The sequence below is a fragment of the Canis aureus genome, chromosome 19, assembly GCF_053574225.1.
Source record: "Canis aureus isolate CA01 chromosome 19, VMU_Caureus_v.1.0, whole genome shotgun sequence".
Classification (NCBI taxonomy): Eukaryota; Metazoa; Chordata; class Mammalia; order Carnivora; family Canidae; genus Canis; species Canis aureus.
In genome coordinates, this window is record NC_135629.1 from 33,554,321 (window position 1) to 33,578,308 (window position 23,988).

The 23,988-nt window shown below is 42.0% G+C and overlaps 1 protein-coding gene and 1 long non-coding RNA gene across 10 annotated transcripts in view; one reads left to right on the forward strand and one right to left on the reverse strand.

Moving 5' to 3' along the window:
• Positions 1–23,988, reverse strand: part of FLNB (filamin B) — a 138,383-nt gene that overhangs the window by 55,150 nt on the left and 59,245 nt on the right. For all 7 annotated transcript variants that reach the window (XM_077858362.1, XM_077858366.1, XM_077858367.1 and 4 more), the window contains exons 3-11: positions 23,416–23,513; positions 20,427–20,574; positions 10,807–10,925; positions 9,729–9,806; positions 8,445–8,607; positions 7,535–7,732; positions 4,805–4,942; positions 3,175–3,301; positions 1,713–1,849 (exon numbers count right to left, since the gene is read on the reverse strand). In XM_077858362.1, coding sequence (XP_077714488.1) covers positions 1,713–1,849; positions 3,175–3,301; positions 4,805–4,942; positions 7,535–7,732; positions 8,445–8,607; positions 9,729–9,806; positions 10,807–10,925; positions 20,427–20,574; positions 23,416–23,513 — 1,206 coding nt within the window. The remainder of the gene's footprint in view (positions 1–1,712; positions 1,850–3,174; positions 3,302–4,804; positions 4,943–7,534; positions 7,733–8,444; positions 8,608–9,728; positions 9,807–10,806; positions 10,926–20,426; positions 20,575–23,415; positions 23,514–23,988) is intronic.
• Positions 2,035–23,717, forward strand: LOC144289859 (uncharacterized). Of its 3 annotated transcripts, none has more exons than XR_013357823.1 (6): positions 2,035–2,135; positions 3,097–3,815; positions 11,170–11,359; positions 15,426–15,497; positions 22,102–22,273; positions 23,127–23,717. It is a non-coding gene; the product is annotated as an uncharacterized LOC144289859 (long non-coding RNA). The 3 variants fall into 3 exon arrangements; XR_013357824.1 differs by having other exon boundaries at positions 11,173–11,359; positions 22,106–22,273; XR_013357822.1 differs by having other exon boundaries at positions 11,173–11,359; positions 23,127–23,716.

Sequence of the window (23,988 nt, forward strand, 5' to 3'; positions counted from 1 at the left end):
GACAGGGTGAGAGGGACCCCTATTTGCATGGTGGAAAGAACCTATCTTGTGTTACCAGCAGCTCAAACCCTCAAAGCCAAGTATCAGCCAGAAGCTTGAAATCTGTTTGTGTCCCCTTCCCACAAAACCAAGCCTCTTGAGTCTCCACTAGACATGGAAGGGTTGGATCTTATACTATGTTTTTTGGTTTTGTTTTTTTTAAACTTCATCTAACAAGGAAGGTCAAGCAAAATCTTAAACCGATGCCCACCCTTTGCCCCATCAAATCCACTTCTGGGCTTTTGTCTGAAGGAAATAACCAAGGATATTCATAAACAGATACAAAGTACATGGATTCAGTACTGTTTCTACAGGAAAACTGTGGAAATAACTAGAGAGCCTAACATTAGACATCCATACAATGGAATTCCAAAGAAACCATGGAAAATCAAGACATAGCCTCTATTTATCTGAGGCAGAAAAATAGATTCCCCCTAGATATTTTTTTGTGGCAGATGAATGTATTTTTTTTTAAAGTCTAGAAGGATATGCCAAAGGTTTAATATCATACCAAAACATTGATTTATTCATTTATTTATTTATTTATTTTTTAGAATTTTATTTTTTTTTTTTTAATTTATTTATTTATGATAGTCACAGAGAGAGAGAGAGGCAGAGACACAGGCAGAGGGAGAAGCAGGCTCCATGCCGGGAGCCCGACGTGGGATTCGATCCCGGGTCTCCAGGATCGCGCCCTGGGCCAAAGGCAGGCGCCAAACCGCTGCGCCACCCAGGGATCCCCAAAACATTGATTTAAACACTAAAGGTGATTTCTTCTTTTTCCCAGTTTGCTTATTTTCACTACCTAAAACAAGTAGTCACCAAACTATGGCCGGTGGGCCAAACTGATCTGCTACCTGTTTTTGTACATAAGGCTTTGCTGGGACACAGCAACACTCCTTTACTTCTGTCCTTTCTATGGCTGCTTTCATACTACAATGGCAGACTCACAACAGTTGCAGCAGGGCAAATATGGCCCACAATACTAAAATATTTGCTCTCTTGTCTTTTCTAGAGCAGGCTTGCTGACCATTGTTCTAAATGAATCCTATATACATCAGATGTGTACTTAAAATATCCTGTTAGGCTCCTAAAACATCTTGTTAGGCTCCAAAGAATATTTATTCTTCAAATTTCTAGTTTCAACAAAATTCATTCATCCATCTAAACTAAGAATTAGGGGCACCTGGGTGCCTCCATGGTTGAATGTCTGCCTTTGACTCAGGTCGTGATCCTGGAGTCCTAGGATCAAGTCCTGTGTATCAGGCTCCCAGTAGGGAGCCTGCTTCTCCCTCCATCTGTGTCTCTGCCTCTCTCTGTATGTCTCTCATGAATAAATAAGTAAAATATTTAAATAAATAATCAGTCAACAATATTTGCTGAGCATCTTGTATGTTCTCAGCACTGTTTCAAGCACAACACCCATAGGAAACCTCTGCCCTTGAGGTTTAGCAGATGAATGAATGAAGAGGCCGAGGGGACCTTGAAAGGCATGAGGAAAATGAAAATTGCAATCCCATAGCAGTATTAAGAGTTGGATTTGGGTGGTCAGGAGGCCAGGAGGCTAAGGGTAGTGAGGTTTGGAGGAAGCCCCAATTCTCAGTCTGACCCTGGGACCAAGCCTTGTATAATCTCAGCCCTCCAGAAGCTGTTGGCCAGCTGTTTCCACCTACCCAGAGACCCCACTTCAGAGCCAATGGACTCTACCACGAAGTCTGCTGACCGCCCGACAATCCCGCCATGAAGGCCAGGGCCCCATGCACGAACTTTCTGCATGCCTGCTTCAGGGCCAACTTGAACCTCAAAGGGGCTAGGAGAAAAAGAACAAAAAGCATTAAAGAAAAGCAAAGAAGGGACTAATTATAGCCATAAGCTGTTTACACATATTTTTCCACTCCTTCTACCTGGTGTCCTAATGTTCAGCCAAGCCCTTCCTCCACACAGGTGGCCCCACAGCCATTGTTATGTCAACAATATAATGTACTATGGCTGCCACGGGACACTCAGGTAACCACTGGCACACAAAACACACTAACTCATCCTTTTGATCATTCACCTTTTGAGTGTAGGGCTCACCAGACTGTGAGCTCTGGAAGGTAAGAGAGAGCATTCTTTCCTATATCCTGCTTATATTATATGAACAAGGGGCACCTGGGTGGTACAGTCAGTTGGGCATCTAACTCTTGGTTTCATCTCAGGTTATGATCTCAGGGTCCCAGGACAGAGCCTCACATCAGGCTTTACATTCAGTGTCGAGTCTGCTTGAAACTCTCTCTCCATTCCCCTCTGCCCTTCCCACTTGTGCTCTCTCTCTCTCTAAAATAAATAAATAAAATCTTTAAAAAACATATTATAAGAAGAAAACTAGGTTGAATAGGCTTTATTTCATATATGAACGAATGTGCTTTAACTTTAGTATAGAAGAATTTTTTAAAATTTGCTTAGAGGGGTCACCTGGCTGGCTCAGTCAGTAAAGCATGTGGCTCTTGATCTTGGGGGCTGTGAGTCTGAGGCCCATGCTGGGTGTGCAGATTGTTTAAATAAGTATATTTAAGAAAAAAAGTTTGCTTAGATTCTCAGAACCCTATAATGCCCAGATATTTCTCAAGGTAAATGTAATTTATTCAGAATTTAAAGTTGCCCCCAGGAGAGCTGGAAAACATGTGAACAGGGAAGGGTAACTGTGATCCCCACAAGGCAAAGCTGTAGACTGCGTCCCTTGGCTCCTGACTGCGCTCACGTAGAGAATTTTAATGTAAACCATGGCAGATTTTACCCCCATGGCATTCCTGAACAGAGGCACACATTGAAAGAAAGAGAATTCTAGTTTACATAAGGGTGTATAGATACACAGCCCATTTGCTCTCTATTACTGCTCCTTCTGGCTTCCCTGCCTCCCGTCAGCCCCAAACCGCCAGCATTTGATTTAAAGCAAGGCAACTGAAACCACAGTGACTTTCTGCTGTTTTTGAGAACAAGCCAAATGTCTGTGCTGCTCTGGAAAAAAAAAAAAAAAAAAAACATTTTCAACAAAGTAGATTTCTTTCCCTCCTACAGCCCAGGAAGCAACCACCGTGAGCCTGCCCCAGGCTGAACACGCCTCCAGAGAAGACGCAACTCTTGCTGGAGACTCACCTCTTTGGAATGTGGTGTCCCCCCCACGTGATGGCGATGCTGTATTTCCCTGGGGTGCTGGGGTAATACTCAAATGCATAGACTCCATCCAGAAAGCCTTTCTGTTTCACCAGCTCCTCCAGACCCTCTGTGGGAAGAAAGCACACCTTCCTTCCAAAGCAATCCCAAGCTGAGAACAAGAATCCAAAGGACAAGAACAGAAAGTGCAATATCCACAAGACATAAGCCACACAGGGAACCAAAGTGGGCTGCCTCAGAGTGTGACACCCTCAAAAACTGAGATTCATCCAAGCCTAAAAATAGACCCATCTCTGCCTCAAAGTGTGGGGAAATGAAGACTTTCCAGCAAACCGGCTTTAGAAGGCTCTCTGAGCTATTGGGGATGGAGGGGTCCTTGACCTCCTGGGTCTGTGTAAAAACAAATCTAGTCATACCTCAATTTTTCTTAACGATCGCTGTCTTAGCCTCTCACAAAACTGAGGAGGGACTGAACCCTTATGAGTATTTGGCATGCGTTTCAGGTTACTGTCTTGGCACATCTCTTTTAAAGCTGGACAACCAAAGGGAGAAAACTCCTGAGTACTATCTACAAGAAGACAGGTTTTAAATGCTGTACCACAAACTCCAAACTGAGCCATCAGGTAGGAACTTGTTTTATGTTGAGCCCTGAGGTTTGGCTGGGAAAGCCACTTAGTCAAGCGAGAATCCAAAGGTCAGAAAAAACTTCTCCTTGGCTTCTAAAGCAACAAGCCAGCAGTTATGGCAGCCCCAGAGCAGCTTGGCTCCAGGTCAGGGCAGTCTAGAACCTCAGCCACCCTTCAAACCCAGCCCTCCCCACAGCTCAGTGCTCTGGGATCAAATATTAACTTTCTGGAGCTCTGAACACTCCTGCCCCAACCTGTTGAGAATACAGAGGGTGAGAGCAATCCCGGCAGAGGAAGCACACATTCCCACCAAGCCTCGGCAGCCAGAGATGCAGGGCTGCTTCTCTGTGGCAGCGGAGAACACGGACAGAGCAGACGCTCATCCCTGCGTCTGCGGTCTCCTTTCCCAAAAAGGGGAAGAAAGAGTCGCAGAGTACAACCCACCCCTCCACAAACAGCTTTTATCTACAAAGAAAACGTAATCTTAGGGAATTTTATTTTCCTTCTATAAGCACTGATCATAGTAATTAGGTACTTGGCATAATTTCATAGTCTATAAAATGTAACCTGTAGTGGGAAAATTACTGGCTTTCGAGACTGCTTGAATTCCAGCTCAGATGCTTACAAGCTGTGTGACCTTGGGCAAGACCCTTCCTCTAGAGCCTACGTTTCCTCAAATAAAAAATAAGTCACTTCAGGTTGTCATTCCAAGGATAGCACTTCCCAAACTCCATTACATCAGTGCTTCTTCTATTCCCAGAAGCCTTAATACGGGAGGCTGTCAAACCACCACTGTTCCCATTGCACCCAGGGCAGACGTTAACTAATTGATCACGGCCTCTTTCCTCATGGAGCCCAGACAGCCTCGACTCTTTGACACAGCTCTCTGGGATCCATCAAAACTGGCTGTGGGATGAAATCCATATGCCATGGATGCAAAGCCAGCTGAAGTCACCCCTGAGATGAGGAAACAAAGGAGCACTTACTAGGACCCTTCACGGTGACACTGAGCTCCCCGCTTCCAGCAGCTTTGGTATCAACCTTGAAGTCTGCAGTCTCCCGGATGCGGACGCCTTTGGGCTGCAGGCCCCGGCCACTGGCCCGGCAGGCATTTGGACTACAGGCTGCAAACACAGTTTTGACATCAATTCAACCTTTCATTCGTTAGAGTCAAGCAAGCCAAGGTAACTGGGAGCCACCTGCCAAGAAAATGTTTGCTCTGCACAGAGAGTTTGCAGCACTTGCCCAAGGCCAGGGGTCCTGCTCAGGGAGCACACCAGGCTAGCAAATAAGGATACAACATAACTTTGTCCAGCCACACCACAGAGGGCCTGGGATGGGGGTGGGGGGGTGGGGGAGTTACTTTGGCAAAGAAAGAAGGAGAAGCACAGCCTGCATTTGCTGTGCTCCTGGAACCCGCTGAACCCTGGCATTTATCCTCTCAGTGGTAAAGGAGAGTTAAGTCTCATTGCCACACTCAAGGGCCCAGTAATTGAGAAGACGGAACTTTCTCAAGTCTACTTGGAAAACATAGCACTTGAAAATATCTGACTGTGTTCCAAACTCTGGATTGGCCATCTCTAAAAGTCGAAATGTGATCGTCTTCCGCATGAAAACCAGAGGACAGCTCAGAAAGAAAGCAGCTCAACCCCACCTTGGCCAAGGCAGACAAACATTTTAGTGCTGTCACCAGGTAATCAGAATGTGGGTGGCTATCAATGCAACAATTAGCAATAAACACCCCTCTCCATTTGATTTCTGGATCCAGTTTAAAAACCTAAAGTCAGAAGACTAAAAATTAAATACAAGTAGCTTCTAGTAATTTCTTACATGAGAAGTCCACAAAACTACTGTTCTATAAGGGTCATCAGACGGTTGATAAACACGCATTCTCACACCCTAGGAATTCTTTGCCAACACAGGCAACCCTTTCTAAGTACAGAAATGAGAGAGCAATGGGTAAAATATCATGTCGTTTATTAAGTAGCTTTTCCTTTCCAAATCTAACATTGCACATTTAACAAGTCTCTGTGTGCCGGAGTGCGATCACAGACTCCAGAGGATAAAACTCTTTATTCCACAGAAAGAAAATAATGCCTCCTCTGGTTCCTCCTCACTGCAGTGTCCTCAGCTGGCTATTTGGCAAACAACTGCTTTGGAAGAGAGAGACCCACACTCGAGGAGTTAATTTTAGGTGGTTCATGGATGAACATGCTTATGGCCACATTTTGTCACAAGTGACATTGGTTTTCCATTGTTAAAGTGAAATGAAGATTCTTTTTAATATAAAATCAGTTAAGTAGTGGAGGAATTAGTACGTCAAAAGAAAAACTCTATCAAATACATACTAAATAGTATAAGTGATGGATGGATACACAAGAGATGAAAAGCATAGTTCATGAGTGAGAGGAAGTCAGAGGACAGTTTTAGAACAGGAAAGCTGTTAGAAATTCTTTCTTGCATTATGTCAAAGAGAGTTTTGTTTATGAATATGTTGGTTTTATTTTCTTTTCTTTGTCAAAAGGAGAAAAGTTGGTCATACCAGAAATAAGTCACAACAGGATGACAGGACTTCCCTCAGAGGGTTTTAATGTGCCTTAAAAAAAAAAACCAACCAAACACTCATGGAAATTCTGAACATGGGTAATAGTTCAACATTAAAAGGGCAACTGCTCAGTTCATATAAACACTAAATGGAACTAAAGAGTTTGAAGGAAACCACCAGATTCTCCACCATTTTGAAATGTTTTAGACATGTCTCAACATAAGTGGAGAGTGGGTTTGGGGCCTAGTGGGACAAGTAATAGTGAAACCCCTACTGTCATGTCCTGAGGTCACAAACAGCATAGGCTCAGCTGACCTGTGTGTGGGCAGCAAGGAGAACTGGCACAAATTCCATTCAACCAACCCTTACCCAGTGAGATGCCTTTGGCCCACTGCTCTCAGTTAGGAAGCCAACAGTTTCGGGGTCCAGGCTGACCCAGAGGCAGGATTCAGAAGAGGAAGCTCAGGTCTACAGATGCAGATGCAGAGGATAGAACAGGGAAAAGCAAGTATTGGTTAGAAAAGGCAGCAGAGTTGGAGAACAAAACAAAAAGAACCACCAAGTCAGAAGGAAAAGGAGTCTAACATTAGAGGAAAATGCAAGCTCTGGCTGCAGGAGGGGTTTAGCAGCATGGTTAACAGGTGGACAGAGACCTGGGTTCTCCTTCTACTGATGACTAGTCTGTGTTCACCGATAAACTATGTTGTCTAAGCCTTGGTGTCTCCACCAGCAAACTAGGGATAACGCCAGCACCTGGAACATGCTGGCCAGCATGATGATTGGCTGCATTCATGCTGAAGTGCGCATGGCAGCCAGTAAAGGCCAAGCAGTGAAGGCCACGGCAGTACTATAGCTGCTAACCTCGGCCTCGGACATCAACGGTGTGAACAGCCTCCATCTGGCATCCCTCAGGGAGTACAATGACTCTGCCATATGAGTGTTCCAGGAAGGATGAAATGAGTTCATACAAGTGAAGCACTGAGGTCATTGCACATCTCACAGAAAGACAGTAGTCCTCTCTTGAGGACAAAGCAAGCTGCTTCCCACCAAAGGGACCCTGGCAGAAAGGGAACAGGAGTGGGTCCAGCATGGTCCCCACTATTCTCCTGGCTGGTGTGCACCATCAGCCTCAACATCAGAGGCAGATCTACTTGGCCATCCCAGCACTCACCTTCCCCAACCTGCACAACGAAGGGACTCTTGGGAATGGTGTCCCCAGCAAAGGAGACCTTCACCACGTGAGGTCCAGGCTGCAGTGGTTTGTACACACATCGGTACACCTGGTTTCCTTTGTCTTCCACCAGCAATTCCACCGTGTTCTTCCCCTGGGGGTCCTCTACCTCAACACCAATGTCACCCACACCAGCACCTAGAAGACAACAAGCACTCAATGAGCCCAGGTCACCTTCTCAGAACACTTACTGCAGATGAGTGTAGGTGCAAATGCAGATGGAAGAAGACAGGCACTCAGAAGGTCCATACCAAGATGCTAAAACCGTTTTCTGTTTGGGGGAGGAGGGTCATAAACTTTTCTTTTTCTCCCATTCTCTATTTTTAAAATTTTCTACATGGAATAGAAAGGTGATATTTCAAGAGTTGTATCATAAAAAACATTTTTTTTTTTAAATTGAGCCTTATCATTCCTCCCCGACCCCTGCACCTGGCATAGAATTTGATCTAGTAGATGATTCTTAAAACTTAGTTTCTTTGGAACAATTTTTAACCAAGGTAGAAATGTGTACAGAAATTATTTACAATTGAAGCCAAGCTTCAATCATATACATGATTATAAATAATTTAGGATTATTTGAGTGTAAGATCTTAAAGAAAAGCTTAAAGAAATTGATTATTTACAATTGAAGCCAAGCTTCAATCATATACATGATTGTAAATAATTGAAGATTATTTGAGTGTAAGATCTTAAAGAAAAGCTAGTTTTGAAAAATCTGTAAATATAACCAACACACTTGAAAAAGGGCATTGGTGGTGGTTTGACATAAAAGACAAAACGTCAGGCATCCCAAGCCTTGGGTCTCCTGAGGATTATCTCAGGCTCTGGAAGAAAGCCTGATCCACAATACCTGCTGTATAGATGTCAAAGTACGTGGGTTTATTGGCGATGTTCCCGGAAGCTTCCAAGCCTGGGCCTTTTGCAGTGACTTTACTGGCATCTCCCTGTGCCTTGTCAACATTCACTTCAAATGGGCTCTTGGAGATGTGCTGTCCTGCAAAGAGGACTGTAACCTACGAGTGACAAACAGATGTGATATAATCACTTCTCCCTGACCAGTGAGACCTTTTATTGAGCCATATGCAATGACAATCTTCTCTTCCATTCTCCTAACTATACACACAAAGGTGGCTGGAACCAAAAGCCCTGGTTAAGTGCCTGAGTGGGACTCCCTCCTGGCTCCATCCCACACTGGGCCTGGGACATATCATGCCTTTAGTGAACTAAAAATGCTTTAGATCAGATATGGGTAGCGTCTATAACAGGATGCAAACCAGTGCTTCTACTTGAATCTGTAGAAGGGGCCACCGTACCCCCAGAAAATAAGGCACAGTTCCAGGATTTCAAACCTAGAGTCAAAATGTTTTTCAAAGGACCAAGATCATTCTCACATACATGAATTTGAGATACAGTATTGATTTTCATCTAAAATTTGAGTAGGTTCTCATCTTTTAAATTTTAAGGAATATAGAGCTGGATTTCCTATGAATAGAATAAATTAATTCCATCATAAATGCTTCCTTCAAGATTTTTTTCCCCAAATTCAGGATGTCCTAACGGTATAAGAAAAATCAATAGCCATGATTCCAGGTGAATTCACTAAAGGTCAAGGTAGTAAATATGGTCTATGTCTCGAAATATTGGCATGGTACACAGGGACTGACCTGTACATGCTGTTGAAGGCCCTATTTTAAGGAAAAACACACTTTTTACGGATCTTTCAGACTCCTCAGGCCCCTGTCATATAGGCCAACTAGACACCCATTCAAACAGAATTCAAAATGATGTTGAGACAAAGGACCTGGGGGGACTAGACCCCCATCATTTCTACAGGTGCATGACTGGGTCACTGTCCTCAACTATATCAACTGGCCCCCTCCACACTCATGCTTCAATACAGACAGACCCTCCAGAGCACCCCAAGGGGGAATACTTAAGGAAGCATGGAAGACAAAGAACCCATAGCTTAGCATCTATCATTAGCTACAATCATTTGTTACCCAAGTAGAGTTAAAAACAATCTTAAATTGCAAAGAACTTAGTAGAATTCAGCCTTCCTAAGATACCCTCTTACACACATGTCAAAGCAACCCAGAAGAGCAGTTCAAGCAACAGCCATGACACTTCATCTTACTTTGTGCAACCCGGTGACCTTGGGCAGATACTCCACAGAGTATGTCTTGTTCTTGTCGCTATCAGGGGTCACTTGTGCCTAGGACAGAAAATGAGCAATAGTTAGAGAAGGTGCTGGGTTTGAGTAAAAGCATGCCATGCCAGCCAAGGCTCTGCAGCAAGCTGCCAGGTCAGGAACCTGTCCTGGCTATTTCCTGCCCCACCACTCCTGAAGGATGCCCAAGAAAAGCAGCAGCCTAAAGTCAGAGAAACAAAGTCATATAGCACAAATGTATAACCAAGTCATAACTCCACCTTCCCAGGGCTGGAACTCGGTAGATGAGAGGGACCACAAAGCCAGTAATTTAAAACTTTATTGGCTCAGTAATTATTAAGAGTTTATGAAATGCCAGGCCCAGTGTCAGGTGCCAAAAATAAAACAAGTCAGGCACAATCCTTGCCCCAGTGGGAGAAACAGACAATATGCCAGTAAACTTAGAATTTTGGATGGTGCTAAGCACTAGAAATAAAACAGTCTTAAGAAGATAAGTAGAAGGAACAGCATGGGCAAAGGTCCTGAGGGAGGAACCAAGAATGGCCCGCCTGGGAACAGAGGAAAGCTTCAGTACTGTTGCTGTATTCTATCAGTATTGTCATTGTTATTCTGACCATCAGCATCTACAATGTCAAGTCACAAGGCCCTTGCTAAATAAAGTATTCCTTATTTTATTAAACATTGTGTCCTTGGGTATCAATTTCTATTACATTTCAAGGCACAGCCCTTGGGCAATTACTTTGACTGCTCTAAGCATCAGGATCCTTTTGGAGGATTGTGAGCTTTATTTGCTGATTTTTTTTTTTAATTTTAAAGGTTTTATTTATTTATTCATGAGAGACACAGAGAAGCAGAGTCATAGGCAGAGGTAGAAGCAGGCTCCCAATGTGGGACTTGATCCCAGGAACCCGGGATCATGAACTAAGCCAAAGGCAGATGCTCAACCACTAAGCCACCCAGGTGCCCCTTCTTGTGAGCTTTAATGAGGAAAATGGAAATATAGTCCTTAGCCCTGTCACAAGCCCCCCAAACTCTTCCAACCTACCTCTTCTTTGTTCCCTTCTGGGTCCTCAACAAACACCATCACATCTCCTTGCCCGGCACTGATGGTGTCCACAGTGAACTTGGCCGGCTGCTTCACCATGTTTCCAGTAGGCTCGATTCCTGTCAGGTTTACACAAGCACATTACAAAAGGCAGGGCCTTGACACAAGCCATCACCCACCATTTTCCTTTAGGGAACTGAGAGATGGGACTCAGCCCTGCAGCTGCCATGTGGGAGACAGGGATGCCTGTGACAAAGATTATCAAACAGGTCAAAACCCCTGAATTTGTCCTTGTTTATTTTATATTTTATTATTTTATATTTTATTTATATTTTCTATTCTATTCTATTTTATTTTTTTAAGTAGGCTCCATAGCCAGGGTGGAGCTCAATACAAGTCTCCAATTCACAAGACCTGAGCTGAGATCAAGAGTCAGACGCTTAACGGACTGAGCCACCCAAGTACTTCTGTCCTTGTTATTTAAGCGATACCTGATTCTGAAATATTCAGAGCAGTTCAGTGAGAAGTCTATACAACTACGGAAAATGATTTAGTAAGTACCAGTGGGATTTGCCCTGAGGGAGGGGACATGGGAGGAGGAGGAATGAGGTGTGGGAAACAGCTCATTTTTCATTAAAGGCCATTTTGTATTACTTGAAATGTTTAAAAATGGCATTTGATCAATACTTTTAAATTAAACTATTTACTTTGAGATGACTGAGCAAATTAATTTGAGATAGTCACATGCAGGTAAAAGAAGTAATACCCTTTATCCAGGTCCCCAAATGGTTACATTTTACAAAACCCTAGTATAGTATCACAAGGATCCTGGGCTTGACACAGTCAAGATCCAGGACATTTCCATCCCCATGGGAATCACTCCTGCTGCCCTCTTATAACCATATGCACTCCCTCCCTGCCCCACCCTCCTCTTACCCCAACAACCCCTAATCTGTTCTCTATCTCTGTAATTTTATCATTTCTAGAATGTTCTATAAATGAAATCACACATTACACAATCTTTTGAGGTTGCATGGCTAAGCATGATCTTCTATAGACCCAACCAGGTTGATGACTCTATCAATACTTGTTCTTTTATTGCATATTCCAGGATATGAATGTACTACCACGTGTTTAACCATTCACCCACTGAAGGACATCTGGATGGTTTCCAGTTGTCTATTACTGATAAAGCTGCTATGAACATTAGTGTACAGGGTTATGTATGAACGTAAGATTTCATTCCTCTGGGATAAATGCCAAGGAGTGCAATTGCTGGGTTGTATGGTAGCTGCACACTTAGTTCTTTTTAAGAAACTGTCCAACTGTGTTCTAGAGTAGCTGTACCATTTTACATCCCCACCAGCAATGGATGAGTGATATGGATCTGCTTTCTCTGCATCTTTGCCAGCATCTGGCATTACCACTATTTTCTATTTTAGCCATTCTGATAGATATGTAGTGATTTTAATTTGCATTTCTCATATGGCCAAAGATACTGAATATCTTTTCATGTGCTTCTTTACCATTTATATACCCTCTTCAGTGAAATGTCTGTTCACATCTATTGCCTATTTTTTTTTTTAAGATTTATTCATTTATGATAGACACAGAGAAAGGGAGAGAGAGGCAGAGACACAGGCAGAGGGAGAAGCAGGCTCCATGCCGGGAGCCTGACGCAGAATTTGATTCCGGAACCCCAGGATCGCGCCCTGGGCCAAAGGCAGGCACCAAACTGCTGAGCCACCCAGGGATCCCTACTGCCTATTTTCTAATTGGATATTTTTTACCTACTGAGTTTTGAGTGTTCCTTATATATTCTAGATACTAGTTCTTTGTTGGATATGTGGCTCTCAAATATTTTCTCCCAGTCTTAAGCTTGTCTTTTCATCCTCTTAACTGAGAAAAGTTTTAAATTACTTTAAAAAGTTCTTAAGAGTAAAATCCAACCATTGTCTCAGCAGCATTCTGAATTTTGTTTGAGATGGTATCCAGGTGGCTTACAGGGTGGAGGTTAAGGGCACTTGTCTTGCAGGAGAGCAGGGTGATCCAGGAGTGTGCCTTCACTGTGAGAAAGCCCTCAACAGCACAGTCCAATCCTTGTGTGCCATGCCAAGGCACAGACCATGTTTCGTGAAATTTTTTATGTTCTTAATTTTGGTGAAGTCCAACTTATTATATTTTTCCTTTCACAGATCATGCTTTTGGGGTCAAATCTAACAACTCCTGGCCTCATCCTAGATCCCAAAGATTCTCTTCTATGTTGCTGTTGATTATCTGGAAGTTTCATAGTTAGATATGGTTCACTTTGAGTTAGTTTTTCTATAAGGTGTGAAACTCAGGCTGAGGTTCTTTTTTTCTTGGCCTATGGATGCCCAATTGCTCTGGAACCATGTGTAGAAAAGGCTCTTTCCCCCATTGAATTGCTTTTGTACCTATGTCAATAATCAGTTTGCATATTTATGTAAATCTCTTTCTGGGATCTGGATTCTGTTCCATTGATTCATGTGTCTTTCCTTCCACCAATATCACATGGTGGTATATTCATTTCTATACCTTCATAAGTCCTGAAATCAAGTACATTGACTCATCCCACATTTTTCTTCCTTTTCACAATCACTTCCCTACTATAGTTCCTTTGCCTTGCCATATACACTTTAAATAATAATCTTTTCTGTATCTATAAAGAATCTTGCTGGGATTTTGATAGAAATTGTGTTAAACCTATATAACAATTTGGGGAGAACTGACATTTTTACTCTTTGACTTTTTCAATTCATAAAAACAGTATGTCTCTCCATTTATGTAGATCTTTGATTTCTTCATTAGTGTGTTTTTTTTTGTAGTTTCCAGCATAAAAATCTTAACACATTTTATTACATTTACATCTATTTCTCAAATTTTTGAGTAACTATAAATGGTATGATATTTAAACAGTATGTTTTTTTTATTTTAACGTCCTTATGTCCATTGTATGAAACCTAGATGACATACATTTTAACATAAGTACAACTGATTTTGGCATGCTGATCTTATATCCTGAGACCTTGTTGAATTCACTTATTCAAGAAGAGTTTTGGGCTTTTTGTTTTCTTTTGTTGCAGATTTTCAGGAATTCCTACACAGACAATCAAGTCATCTGCAAAGAGGGACAGATTTATTTCTTACTTTTCAATATGTATCTTTTATTTTCTTCTCTTGCCTCACCATACTTGTTAAAACTTGCATCGTGATTTTGAATGAAATGGTAGTGAAAGTGGATATCCTTGTCTTATTCCCAATCCTAGGGGGCACATCCAGTCTTTCACCATTAATTATGTTAGGTAGGGAATCCCTGGGTGGCTCAGCGGTTTAGCACTTGCTTTCGGCCCAGGATATGATCCTGAAGTCCGGGGATCGAGTCCCACATCGGGCTCCCTGCATGGAGCCTGCTTCTCCCTGTCTGTGTCTCTGCCTCTCTCTTTCTCTATCATGAATAAATAAATAAAATATTTTTAAAAAATAATCATGTTAGGTAAACTTGTTGTGGATGGTACCCTTTATCAAACTGAAGAAGTTCTCCTCTAGTCCCCTTTTTCTGAGTTCTTAATATGGTTGAATTTTGTCAAATGCCTTTTCTGTATCAATGGATGTGATTATGTGATTTTCCTTCTTTAGCCTGTTAAGGCAGTAGATTGTTTTCACCAATGTTTTAAAAGATTTTATTTATTTATTTGACAGAGAGAGAGAGAACAAGAAGGGGGAGCTGCAGAGGGAAGAAAAGCAGGCTTCCCACTGAGCAAAGTCTGGTGCAGGGCTTGATTCCAGGACCCTGAGAGCATGACCTGAGCCAACGGCAGATGCTTAACCAACTGAGCCACCCAGGCACCCCTTAAAGATTTTATTTTAAAATAATCTCTACACCCAACATGGGGCTCAAACTTACAACCCTGATATCAAGAGTAGCATGCTCTAATGACTGAGCCAGCCAGGTGCCCCTACACTTTCATATCTATATTCACGAGGGATATTGATCTTTACTTTCTTTTTTGGTATTATCTTTGTCTGATTTTGTTATTAGAGCAACAATAGCTTCATAAAATGAACTGGAAAAAATTTAAAAAATAAAATAAAATGAATTGGAAAGTGTTCCTTCTTCATATTTTCTGGAAGAGACTGTGTAGAATTGGTAATAATTCTTCTCTAAATGTTTGGTAAAATTCCCCAGTAAAACCATCTGGGCCTGGAGATTTCTTTTCCAAGAGCTTTAAGTTATAACTGATTTCTTTAATGGTTACAGGGCCACTTGGGTTATCTATTTCATCTTAGTTGAGTTTTGGTAGTTTGTGTTTTTTGTGAAAAGTCTATTGTTACACACACACACACACACACACATATATATATATATTTTTTTTTATAGCATGTTCTTTCTCCCTATAATTGAAAGATTCCTTCTTTCTTTGTTCCCCTTCTGTCTAGAGAATTTCTTTTAGTCATCCTTTTAGGGTAAATGTGGCCACAAATTCTTTTAGTTTTTTCATCCAAGAATGTCTTTTTTCTTCATTCCTAAAGGGAGTATACTATCCCTGGATACAAGAATCTGAGCTGACAATTCTTTTTTTTTTTTTCTTTTCTTTCAGCACTCGAAAAAGTGCCACGTCTGCCTCCATGGTTTTTGAAGAGAAATCTGCCATCCTATTTCTTCCTTATGGGTAAGGTATCATTTCTCACTTGATGCTCTCTCTCTCTCTCTCACTCTCATTTCTGCTCTCTCTCTCTAATAAATAAAATCTTTTTAATACAAAGTTTATGATGGAGAATTACAAATTTATACAGACACAGAGAGCTGTCTACTGAATCCCTAGATACCTATTACCTCAATGCAACAACTCACAGCCAGTTTTGTTTTACATCTTCATTCCTACCTCTCCCCTCCTCCTATATTACTTTGATATAAATCCTAGACCTCACAGAGGGGCAGGGGAAAAGGGAGAGAATCTCAAGCAGATTCCCTGCTGAGCATGGAGCCTGACCTAGGGCTTGATCTCATGACCCTGAGAACATGACCTGAGCCATAACCAAGAGTTGGTCGGTCAACCAACTGAGCCACGCAGGTGCTCCTGGACCTCATATCTTTAATCCACAAACATTCACTATGTATCTTTAAGAGATATTTCTAGAATATCCACATCAAAAAAATATTCAGTGTTCAAATTTCCAACTATCTCATGAGCGTCATACTTTTTAAGTCAGTTTAATAGGATCCAATAAGGTTCCCATATTACAACTGGTTACTAAGTCTTGTAAGTCTCAATTTCTAGATTTCTCTCTATCTTGTTTTTCCCTTGCCATTAGACTGCTGAAGACACTGGGTCACTTGTTACTGTACTCTGTATTTGTATTTGTTTTCTAATAAATAATTTAACATTAGAAGAATTGGTGGTAGATTGCTATATAATAAGATAACATTCACACATTGCCAAGTAAGAATTGCAAATTGAAAAAACTACATAGCTGGGAACTCCTGTCAGCACAGAAAAAAAGCTGGCAAAAAGTACCTTGGACTTTGAAAGAGGGAATGGGATTGGCAGTTGGAAAACAGGGTTTTCTATTTTTATGTATCATATTTTCCTTCTGCTTAAAATTTATGCAATGATCAGGTCATGTAACAAATAGATTTAAACATGCACTTAAAATATTCACAAACACCCACACCACCTGACTCCAACAGCCTGAGAAATAATTGACTCTGCAGCTTATCCAGGGTTGGGCTGGGCTTGTCCACCTGGGCTCACCATGGTTGGCTGGGAGAGAGAGAGACCAGAGCCCACCCTGTGAAGTCCTATTCCTCACAACTCCTCACAATGAAGGGTGCTTACGGCTTGCTCTGCAGTGAATGCTTCACACAGAACATAGGTTTTAGGAAAGGTTTCTGCTTAGCTCATGGATGCATGCTTTCAACATACCCAGCCCTGCAAGCAAGCCCACCACAAAGATCTACTTGTAGCTGTGAGTTTACCTCACTCCAGCCCTCTATCCTTTCAGTGAATGGGTCTCAGTGAGTGGATCTGCAAGTGCCACCCAGCTGCTAACTGAATTCTGGCCAACGTCCAAAAGATAAAATTAAAGAAACCTCTCAACCCTTGTAAAACTAGAGGATGGGATGTTCTCTATCCTTTGGTTCAGTTGGCAAAAATGAAGCAATGTGGCCACAAAAGAGAGAGAGAGAAAACTGCCCCTGCCCTTGGGTTCATCACAGGACAAAGATAGTATCTTAAGAGGCCCTTTACCCATGTGGCCTCACGTGTGGCCCTGTTGCCTAAAATGACACTTGGTCCTCCTACTTAAAAAGAAAAAAGAGGTGCCTGGATGGTTCAGGTAGTTAAGCATCCGACTCTTGATTTTGGCTTAGGTGATGATCTTAGGGTCGTGAGATCAGGCCCCACATCAGGTTCTAAGCTGGACATGGAGCCTGCTTAAGATTCTCTCTCTCCCTTTGCCGTTCCCCTTCTTCCCCCACACTATTCCCCCTCACCTCACTGTCTCCAAAGAGAGAGAGAGAGAAACAGATACAGAATTATTGTATGACCCAGCAATTTCACTTCTAGCAAAATATTCAAAACAGAAACTCAGATACTTGCATACTCATATGTTCACAGCAGCATTATTCACAGGAGCTAAAAGATGGAAGCAATTCAAATACCCATTGATGGGAAGAATGGATGAGCAAAATGTAGTATATACATAGGGTGAAGTATTATTCAGCTTTAAAAAGGAACAAAATTCTGACACATGCCAGAACATGGATGAATGCTGAAAACATTATACTAAGTGAAGCTGGTCAGACACAGAAGTACAAATATTGTATGATTCCACTTACATGAGGTACCTAGAATAGGCAAATTCATAGAGAGAGAATAGAAAGGTGGTTGCCAAGGGCTGGGGGGTGGGGAGGGGAGCTATAGTTTAATGGGATTATAGTTTCAGTTTGGGAAGATAAAAATGTTCTGGAGATGGACAGTGGTGATGGGTGTATGCCACGTGAATGTACTTAATACCATTAAATGGTCCATTTTAAAATGGTTACAATAGGGAATGTTGTGTTATGCATATTTTACCACAACAAAAAAAAAGTATATGTACATACATATAACATGTATATATATTTTTTAAGGTGTGTTTTCTCCACAAGGACACAACACTTAATAAAAAGCAGATGAGGGGCACCTAGCTGGCTCAATCAGCAGGATATGTGACTCTTGATCTCGGGGTTTTCAGTTCAGGCCCCATTTTGGGGTGTAGAGATTACTTAAAAATAAAATCTTAAAAAAAAAAAAAAAAAGCAGATGAAGGAAATGGCAATGACTAGCCACATTCCTGACCGTAGCAAATAGTCACTTTCTAGAAAACAGCAGCGTGAAAGGAAACCGTTTCACATTAACAATGGGGAAGCTGGACAGCCAGTGATAAGGTGACTGCAAACAAGCATTTTATGCTCTGATTAGATTGAATCCACTTGACCAATTTTGTCAACCAGAGACTTATTTGGCCGTTTGAAGCTTTTTTGCCATTAAGGAAGCATAACCTTGAAACACCAAAGATTCCTTATTCTAGCCATCATTGCTTAAAATTTGGTTTATAGCGTAGAGAAGGCACCTTCAAAGCAAGCATGGACATGCCAACTTATGAGTGAGTGCACATCTGGGGAGGGCTTGAAACAAAGTCCCCAGTCCCTATACATACAAATGATTGCATGGACCCAACCTCGATGCCAAAAGGAACCTCAAATGGCAAGTGGCTTTGTTCCAGATCTATTAGGCAGGCCCTCTTTGCTGTTCTAAATCATGCTGAAAAGACAGATGAGAAGAACCTGACTATTAAGATTGAGAACCACACCCAACACCACTGCTCTAGTTCTGTGTCATCTTAAGACTAAGCTAACACCATGTAGGGAAGCGCTACCTTCAAAGGGAATGAGTGTATAGGATATCCTGTTACAAGACAAGTGCTCTGAACTCTTCAGAAAGTCAATATTATTTTTAAAAAATGGAGGGGGGGGTGTCACCTGGGTAGTGCAGGTGGTTAAGGATCCGACTCTCAGTTTCGGCTCAGGTCATAATCTCAGGGTCACGGGATTGGGCCCCATATCGGGCTCTATGCTCAATGTGGAGTCTGCTTCAGACTCTCTCTCATCCTCTCCTTCTGCCCCTCCCCACCTCCTCTAAAAATACATAAATTAATCTTTAAGGAAAAAAATTTTTTTCACAGAAATTATTCTAGATGAAAAGAGTCTAAAGAAACACCAAATACCATAAGTGAATCTTTTTTTTTTTTTTAAGATTTTATTTATTTAAGAGACAGAGTGAAAGGGAGAGAGAATATGATGCAGACTCCGCACTGAACACAGTCCAGTGTGGGGCTCAATCCCACAACTTCAAGATCATGACCTGGGCTGAAACCAAGAATCAGATGCTTAACCAACTGAGCTACCCAGGTGCCCCTGTAGTAAGGCAATCTTGGTCATCAGATCTTGGTTTATAAAACAACAAAAAATATGAAAGATAATTTTAGAATAGGGAAATTTTCTTTTTTTTTTAGAATAGGGAAATTTTCATGTAAACTGAATACTAGCTGATATGATATTGTTAATCTTTTTATGTGTGATCATGAATATCGTTGTTATACAAGAGAATGATGCTGTTTTCAAGAGAGGCCTACTGATGTATTGAGTGAACTATCACAATGCCTGCAGTTGATTTTCAAAGAATTCAACAACCTCACACACACATACACATAATACATAAGAAGGGCTAGAAAAAACTATTATGTTAGAATGGTTAGAACTGTAGATTCTAACAGAGGATATACAAGATATTTTGTGTCTAAATGTTATCCCAACTGTAATTATAAAAATTAAGAAATATAATGCACTTTCCCTTCTTCATAAAAAAGGGAATAAATTGTATCTCACTGTCCTAATCTTTACCAGAAACCACACTGGGCTGAAATGCAATTGTTCTTAAAAAGCTGGTGTGCTTGAAGTTAGGTGCCAATCATAACATCAAATGCCTCAAAATGCCTTCAACCCACCATAACATTCTGAGCAGAACACTGTCCTGCAGCTGCCTTGGTGATCATAAACAGGATGTCTCAGTGAGGAAGTATCTAGGGGTCACAATAGCTCCCTCCTCATCTGGAAATCTGAAGCAGTATGAGCAGGACCAAAGGAGAAATGAATCACCAGCCAGATGACCCAGGCTCCTGTTCTACCCCCATCGCTGACTGGTGATTTGGGGTGGACACCCCCACCTCTAGTGAATCAGGCTTCTGATTCTTCATCTGAAAAATGGGAACAATAGTCTTCTCTTCATCCCAGGGTTACTGCACTAAAATCACAATGCAACAAACTCATCGTTCTCCATCACGTTAAAGCAGCAGCATCTCCTACAGCCTAGATTCATGGAGCAGAAATGTTGGTCACAAACAAATGGACCTTTAGGTAAAAACATCTTACAAAGGAGGCCTGGAGTGCCTGAAAGGATCAAGCCTATAATTCTTGATGCTAAGAACCTTTTTCGTGGAGCCACATAATCATGTCTAAGAACTGAGAACAAGCCTGACACAGCAAGACCAGTGCTTACCTCGGCCATAGGCCCTGGCTTTCTTTGGGTTGAGTTTGGGTTTGAGAGGAGCCCCAGGCTTGAGCTTGGCTTTGGGGAACTGGGACAGGTAAGTCATCACCGAGTGCTCGTCCACATCTGGATGAATAATTTCTTCAGGAGTGATGACCTAGAATAACAGCATGGTAGGTGAATATCCAGAACATATCACTTGTAATTGCTAAAGATTTCCAAATGTCTCTTAAGCCAAACACTACAAATTAAAGAAATTGAGCCAAACTCATTACATTAAATTAAAATAACATGTCAACATCAGTGTTTTTATCTTTTAGAGGTGTCACTCTTCCTTTTGCAAGCTGAGGACCCCCCCCCCCGACAATTCTATATGTGATTTCCAGAGGTACATATCCACTCTTGAAAAAGAGGCCCACCTACCACCCCACCTGCCCACCCCCACCAAGGGAAACTTTCCAGAAGGGGTAAGCTACATCAACTGAGGAGGAAGAAAAAATAAGTATACATGGGATTGGAGCATATTACCAAGAAGCATATAAATTGCCTGCATCTCTATTGACTCTGCTACTAATAAAAAATAGTAATAAAAACAAAGAGACAACACAGCGACATATTAGATATGCGGTCTTAATACAGCATGAATGTTTGTATCCTCCCAAAATTCATATGCTAAAGCCTAAGAGCCAGTGTGATGGTGTTAGCAGGTGCGGACTTTGAGAGGTAAGTAGGTTGAGATGAGGGTATGAGGATAGGATTAGTGCCCTCATAAGACGGGGAGGAAAGACGAGACTTCTCTGTCTTCTCTGTCTGCCATGTGAGGACACAGCAAGAAGCCAGTTGTCTGTGAGTCACAGAGAGGGCCCCCGCCAAGCACTGAATCCACTGACACCTTGCTCTTTGACTTCCAGCTTCTAGATATAAGAAATAACTTCTGGGGGGCAGCCTGGGTGGCTCAGCGGTTTAGTGCTGCCTTCAGCCCAGGGCATGATCCTGGGGACCCAGGATCGAGTCCCACGTCAGGTTCCCTGCATGGAGCCTGCTTCTCCCTCTGCCTGTGTCTCTGCCTCTCTCTCTCTCTCTCTCTCTCTCTCTGTGTGTGTGTGTGTCTCTCATGAACGAATAAATAAAATCTTAAAAAAAAAAAAAAAAAAAAGAAATAACTTCTGTTGTTTACACCAGCCAGTCTATGGTACTTTGTTATATAGTAGCCTAAGCTGACTAAAATGGGTTTTAATATATTATGAGCTGTTTAAAAAATAGGGAAGAAATAAAGGTCTCCTGATATGTAGCCTAGGAGCAAGATTATGCCCCTACCAGACAGGTGCCCCCCTTGAAGTCATCAGAGCCTCCAGTCCACTACTTGACCCAGTCCTAAACAGTACAAAAAATCCCTCTGCCCCCAACAAGGGTGCTGAGCTGCTAAGGTGCTACTCCTCAGACCCAACAGAAGGCTCGGTCTCATGAACCAGGTTAGCCAAATGCAGATGAACAACATATATACCCAGCTTCCCTCACCCCTCAGTTAGACACACACACACACACACACACACACAAACACCTACACACCAGAAAACATTCTGATAATGAGCCTGCAGCAACAAAATAGCTACTTGGGTTTGAATAGTTGCCTTCATTCATTCCATAAAATGTAGGATGTGAGTTGACTTGATATTTCTTCCAGGCAGCTCCTTCAACAACTATACAGTGCCAACATCACATGAACATGCAAAGGAGATGGTTTTCAGTTTAAGAGGAGAAGAAAAACATACTACACCACTTACTGAGGGTGGAAGAGCGAAGAAATAGGTCATGAAGCAGAGACATGATGTTAAAACCAAACCAAAGAAACACAGGTGAGTTTTTTTTTGTTTTTTTTTTTTTTGTTTTGTTTTTTTTTGTTTTTTTTTTTGTTTTTTTTTTTTAATTTTTATTTATTCATGATAGGCACACAGTGAGAGAGAGAGAGGCAGAGACACAGGCAGAGGGAGAAGCAGGCTCCATGCACCGGGAGCCTGACGTGGGATTCGATCCCGGATCTCCAGGATCGCGCCCTGGGCCAAAGGCAGGCGCCAAACCGCTGCGCCACCCAGGGATCCCTTTTTTTTGTTTTTTTAAAGGGAAAAGCAAGCTCCATGCAGGGAGCCCAACGTGGGACTTGATCCCAGGTCTCCGGGATCACACCCTGGACTGCAGGCGGCGCTAAACCACTGAGCCACCCAGGCTGCCCACAGTTGAGCTTTTCTACCTCCCAAGGGATCCTATTACAAAATAAACTGAACTCAGCTCTGAACACCAACTTAGACCATAAAGTAACCTGTGGTAAGGCCATCCATCCATGGCACTGGCTACCTACAACTGCTCTTGACCGGGGCTTCAGGCACAGGGTCTGAGGGAGTTCTTTAGCATCCCTGGAAAACCTTAGAAGACAGGATCTCAGCTATGCAATGTGGCTACAGCTGATGGTATCCAAAGGTTACCCAATTTCCAAGTTCCCTTGTTATATTCCTGTGATAGGATTATGGGCAATACAAATTCTTCCACAATTTCCAAAATGGTAGGTTATCCTGGTTTAAAATTTTTTAAGAAGTTCTAAGGGACTTTCCGTAAGATATTGGATTTTTAAAAGACTTTTAAAATATGTAAAAAGTGGCCAAATATTGGCTATTTCTTACAGTTCAACCTAGTCATTAAGATCTACATTTGCAGTTTGGTGTCCCAAGATAGTCTTTAAAATTTTTGGAGCAAAAACAATAGAAAATTTTGCCACATGTGACAAAGAGCGATGTGAAGATTTTTGAATGATCTGCAAGCCCCTAAGAAATAAGAACCTATTATTATGGGTAAACTGAGGAAGATGGGAGCATGCCAGAGGCAATACTCTTTGAAGGCGGATGCTGAGGAGGTCAGACTGCCTGCCAGACCCAAAGGGTACCCACAGGGTGCCAGAACAAGCTGGAAGATGGAAATAGACTCATTGTATTGCTCATATATATACCTGTGGAACACCCAGCCAGTCATCTGCTTGCTGCATAGCCTCCCGTGCATTGTCCACAGGCTTTCGTGGATCCCATGATTCCCAGTCTGGGCACAGACCTGTTAATATAACACAAAAGATTCTGTAAGTATTAGCTGACTGAAGAGATTAAAGGAAGTCATGTGCTTAAATTAAACCCCTTTGGTATCTTAATTCAGAAAACAATTTCTTCCAAAAATCATAGTCAATTATATATCTTAAGGGCAAAAAGTAACACAGATATGAGTATGCCAGTATTCTGAGACTAAGCTGAGACTTCTTCAGGCTGTCATTCTCTTGCATTAACATAGAGATTATCCATTCCTTGAAGGTGTGGTATAAATAAATAAAGCCTGTAAAACTATTTGGGCCTAGTGCCTTTTTGCAGATTTTTTTTCCTCCTACCACCTTCATACTTCTGCTTTGGTCACCAAATGTATAGGAGCCACACCAGCTGCATATCTTACAATTTAACTCAAATCTAACATTACCTATGTGGAGATAGTGTCAGATCCCACAGATGAAGGGTTAAATCCTGTAAGACTGCCTGCCCCC